This window comes from Nestor notabilis, unplaced genomic scaffold (assembly GCF_000696875.1).
Source record: "Nestor notabilis isolate BGI_N333 unplaced genomic scaffold, ASM69687v1 scaffold14063, whole genome shotgun sequence".
Taxonomy (NCBI): Eukaryota; Metazoa; Chordata; class Aves; order Psittaciformes; family Psittacidae; genus Nestor; species Nestor notabilis.
Genome location: NW_009921601.1, coordinates 54,567 through 59,960, shown reverse-complemented (window position 1 = coordinate 59,960; position 5,394 = coordinate 54,567). Strand labels below are relative to the sequence as shown.

General features: G+C 40.2%; 1 protein-coding gene across 1 annotated transcript in view; it reads left to right on the top strand.

Moving 5' to 3' along the window:
* Positions 1-2,510: 2,510 nt before the first annotated feature.
* Positions 2,511-5,394, top strand: part of LOC104403167 (kinesin-like protein KIF13B) — a gene marked incomplete at both ends in the record, with an annotated part of 56,104 nt that continues 53,220 nt past the window's right edge. The window contains one exon of the mRNA XM_010011224.1: positions 2,511-2,621. Coding sequence (XP_010009526.1) covers positions 2,511-2,621 — 111 coding nt within the window. The remainder of the gene's footprint in view (positions 2,622-5,394) is intronic.

Below are 5,394 nucleotides of genomic sequence, written 5' to 3'. Positions count from 1 at the left end.
GCAAACTTGCTCAGGGCGCACTCAATTCCATAAGCTTAACTCTTCTTAATTGAATCTCATACAGGAGCTAACTGATATGAATATCTGCATAGCTACCTCAATTCAATTGTGAAAGGAGCATGGTCTAAATGTTAGATGAAGGCCGAGAACTGACGTAATCCTGAGTTCTGTTCTCAAATGTGGCAAAGCAATGGTGATATAATCCGTCTGTTTTGCAATTCAGAAAAATTATAATTACAATATTTGTCTCATGAGGTATGCAGTAATTGCTGGCTGTGATATTAGAAATGACCAGTGAATTTTGGACTGTTCTCATTTGAGCTGCCGAATATGCTAAGCTTTAAGGTATCTCAAGTTACATATCTAAGAATTCCTCTAAAATATGAACCACAGGCTTAACAGTACACTGAGACATACAAGCACTTCCTATTTATTTCATTTGTGAGCATTAATGCCAAAAAAATGGCAGCTTTCCAAAGTAATGAAGTACTGTTTCCTAAATATGAAGTAATACATATTTCCTTTCCCAAGTATTAAAATCCCACCCTAGTTGTCATCTCAGTGGCATTGACAAAGCGCATGGAAAAAACAGTGTAGCTTGCTGTTAAGAGGCTACACAGTAAAGGTCAAAACCCATATTCTTCGTCTTGTATTCCTTTTAGTTTATTACATTTTTGGCCCATCTAATTGTTCTTACAGAAATGTGCAGAAACAGCTTTAAGTGAACAAAAGCATTGACCCATTATGGCAGCCAGGTTATATTTTCAAAGCTCATTTCCAAATATAGAGGTTACCAAGTTGTGGGTTTGGATATTTTTTTTTCCCTTTTGGTGTCAGTATCCTTTTCTCTTCTAAACTGCCAAGGCAGAACAGAGTTTTGACAGTTCACTTTTTTTCCCCCCCAGAAGAGCAAGGTATTATCCTCTTTCCCTCTTCTTTTTTTTTTTTTTTCATCCACACATTTAGGTCTCTTGTAAAAATTGATATCCTGTGTTTTAACATGTCTGTGCCAAGACCACCAGCTTGTCCTTCCTAAGCTGGGAACTTAAAATAACTTCTTTCAGCATACAAGCACATGTGCAGGTCTGGTGCGAACCTGGGCCCATTTATCTGTTTATATAAACATTGTAAGGAGCGAGGAGGATTACCCAGCTCATTTTGCAGTTGAAGCATGTGAAAATGTTGAGTAATTTTGCCTCAGGTCCAAACAAATGGCCAAACAAGATTTAGACTTTGACACCAACTGGGCTTCATCTGCCTGCCCTCCATAGCATCCAGTGCCTTTGCACTGATGATGTTTTATCACTCATAATAAGTCTTTGTTCTGGAGATTGCCTTGGCTTCACTTTCCTTCCCAGGTGGAACTGATGTTCCCTTTTACCCTGTATTTAGATATTCAGACCAGAAAAAGATTACATGGGACACATCAGCTGACTGTTCCTACTGTTGTGTCTTGAGGCAGAGGAAACTCCTGTCTTAAAACAGGATTTTCTGCTCCTGGCACTTGCTCCTTTCCTTGCACGAATTGCAGTGTAATGAGGCCACTCTGATTTGGATTCCTCTGGAGAGTGTTTGCTTTCTGGGAAGGGAGTGTGTGATGGAGAGCATTGTTTAATTGGCATTGCATAAATACCTACCAGCCAGAACCATTTTCATCTTGTTGGCAGTAATGAAATAATGACAGAAGGAAGTCCACAGGCTTCTTGTTCAAGGTAGTAGAGGAGGAATATACCAGTACCAAGACTGGAGGATGTAAATATAAGTAGTATATAAATATCCTTTCTATTTTTGGAGAGTTTGATGCATGGTGTGGGGGGGTAACTTCTTATCTCAAGTTAGTCCTTGGATAGAACATGGGCCTTTGACTGTTTCACACTACAAAATTAGAGCAATGATGGATTAGCAAGAAAATTGAATTCCAGTGTCCAGAAGCACACAGTAAGGCTTCTTTCTAGGCTCTGTCCACTTTGTAAAATACATAAATAAATGCAGAGGCAGATAACCAGAACACCTCGGATGAGTTCATGTTTGCTATAGAAAGAAAAAAATAATACCCATTAGGCCATATCAAAATGAACAATAAAAATATTTTGGTGGCATGGCAGTTTAAGTGACTGAGATGTTACTTTCCATTTTGAGGGAACGACAGCTGTGAGGATGGTGGCTGGCCAGGTCAGCAGTATCTTCAGGAACAAGATTGGTTTAGATATGAGTTGTTTGGGACACTCAGTTTGCGTTTTAATATCTCTGTGCAAATCTGCCAGCAATGTGTAAAATCGCTTTGCATTGATGTCTATAAACTCCACTTCAGCATCTGTACTTGAAACTAATTAAACTAAATTTTTGATGGATTCTGAATTTATATGCAATATATATTTTAAAAACACATTTACTTACTGATAAGTATGCCTTGAAAAAATGAGTAAAGTTATGTTTCCTTTTTCCCCGTCTGTGTGACAGCGATGTGAATCCAAAAAAGCACAACAAGCTTTCTTCTTCTATTTCTGCAGGCTATGAAATCACCAGAATTAAAAGAACGATTGGAGGAATCAGAAAAGTTGATTCAGGAAATGACTGTGACCTGGGAAGAAAAATTAAGAAAAACTGAGGAGATAGCACAGGTTTGCTGCTTTCTTTTCCCCTCCTTTTTTTTTTTTTTTTTTTGAATGAAAAATAGGTTTGTTTCCTTTGTCTGTCAGTTTATAGAGATTGTCTGAATCTCTACCCACATTTAGGGTAAGTAGATCAAGCTTACTGCACTGTTGAAAAGCTGCACTTAATTCCTGTGATAGCTGGCTGTCTCCCAGATTACTATTCCAGTGACAATAATAAATTTTCACTGTATTCAAATGGAGAAGTTATTTTTAAAAAGTAATAATCCATGGATGAGAGGATTACAGGGGGTTTATGCTCTTCAGACAGTAAAATCGTTGTTTGTGGTGAAAGATGGGGCATTGAGAGTGTTAAATGCAAGGTTATGTACGCAGAGCCTCAATACACAAGGCAAAGGGCATTCAGAATGTTGAAAAATAGCACTCTTCAGAATCCCTGTGTGTTTTAAGACCTCTTACGCTGATATTTAGGGCCTTAGACCATAATTGAATATGATGGTTACGTTGAAAAGTCGTGCAGGTCACCGTGATTATTGCATGACACACAAATGCTGATGTACGTATTTGCACTAGGGAGCTTTTAAGGGGGAGGACTATTGAAAGGTGATGAATAGCATGTAATAAATAAGAAGAAAGTGGAGCCTCTGATACAAAGCCCTCTTGTAGATGACACAATTAGAATAGACTGTGTTGATTTTGGTTTTAAAGATCCATTGTAAGAAGTGCTGCTGTGACTACGAGGGCTTCCTGGCTTTCAATGCAGATTAGTACCATGGATTTTCCTCCCTGTGTATAAGGGTGGAAAAAACTAAAAAATAACAGTAAGATTTCTCCTTTCATCCTACACAATAGTTTCGAGGCATACAAATCCTGAGCGTGCGGGGAGGTTGAAAAACTAGTGATGGGCTCAATGCCACAGACTAAATCTACCTTGATGTTTGCACATTCGCTTTAGCTCTCCTCCTCTGTCTCTAAATTCACAGTCTGTTATGATGTTTCAGAGCTGAGAGTCTATTGAACAGACTGCTCCAGTGTGGGTCCTTTCCACCTGGTGCAGTCCTTCAGGAACAGGCTGCAACAGCGTGGGTCTCCCACAGGGTCACAAGTCCTGCCAGGAAACCTGCTCCAGCCTGGGCTTCTCTCTCAGTGGTCCTGCCAGGATCCTGCTCCAGCTGGGGCTTCCCATGGGGTCACAGCCTCCTTGGGGCAACCCCTGCTCTGACATGGGGTCCTCCATGGGCTGCAGGGGGTATCTGCACCACCATGGACCTCCATGGGCTGTGGGAGCACAGCCTGTTTCACCATGGGCTGCACCGTGGGCTGCAGGGGAATCCCTGCTCCAGTGCCTGGAGCACCTCCTCCCATTCCTTCTTCACTGGCCTTGGGGTCTGCAGGGCTGCTCCTCTCACATGTTCTCATGCCTCTCTCCAGCTGACATTGCTCCTGCCCAGTAATTTTTTACGCTTTTAAAGTACATTATCCCAGAGGCCCTACCACTGTTACTAATGGGCACTAACACACAGCAGGGGTCTGTCATGGAGCTGGCTAGAATTGGCTCTGTCAGACATTGGGGAAGCTTCTAGCAGCTTTTCATTGAAGCCACCTCTGTAGTCCTCCCCTGACTATTAAAACTTGCCATGCAAGCTCAATGCAGTAGGTTTAGACAGGTCCAAGGTTAAAGGCATTTCTATCATGGCTTGTCATGTGACTTTATTTCTGGCCAGCATTCACTAACGTCTGCTTGTCAAATTGTAGTAGGGTAGGCCGGTAGGATAAATAGGTAATCGTAAATCTCTGAGGAAAGGATGATACCTCATAAAGAATGCGGGCCATCAAAGAGGCAGTTTGTAGAGATGCAGTGGCAGTAATGGTTCAAAGCCTTAAAGACTGTGTGAATAGGCAATTTTTTCACATTTTCAGTGAGTATTTGACATACTTTTGATGTAATTTGAATGTTAAAGTTAATTAACATTAGGTCTTGAACAAAAGTTAACAGAAACAGTCTCATTAAGTTAATCCTATGAGATTTTGACCGTAGCCCAAGTCCTCCTTTGGGCAACACATTCTTTATCTCTGTAGATAATAAGGGATTCTGTGATCTTCGGAGCCTGGCACTGATGATCGGAGGAGAGATCTTTGACATCATACTGCAGTTTTTCTTCTGTTCTTTGTTTTTTTAACTCTTTCATGCGCACAACTTCTCCTTATGAGGGCCATTATGTTGGTTTTGTAAGTGTGTGGGGAGAAAGGGTAGAGAAAATCACAAGCAAGTTGTGCTTCCTATTCTTTGCAATTTTACTCTTGATTAGACCTGATATAGCCCCAGTGCTGAGCAGCAAATTATACTTAATAGTATGACATACCTAGTTTTTAAATACAAAGCAAATTGGTAGGTAAAGGTCAGAACCTTAATAAACACTCCAGCGTTATTGCTACATAATTTCTGCTAATTTTAGTTTTATTTTAAGTATTAGTATCCTCCCCTGTTTCTGCTTCCCCTTAGTAACTGTGTAATTTTTATTTTATTTTTTTTATGTGGATAGTGAGTCTCATTTCAGTTTCTGTATGATCCTGGGAACAATCCTCAACATTTCTATTGCAATGCTTTTTATAGAAGAATCCTCATCTGTTCTTAAGTCAGAAACGTTTAATGTTCCTCTTTCACTGCTCTAGTCTTCACCCAAACACTTCCCTTTGAAAGATGTACATTTTTGCACAGTAATGCTTTGTTGTTGAATTCTATGAAGTCTATTGACAAGAACAAAACACCATCCAAAACGCT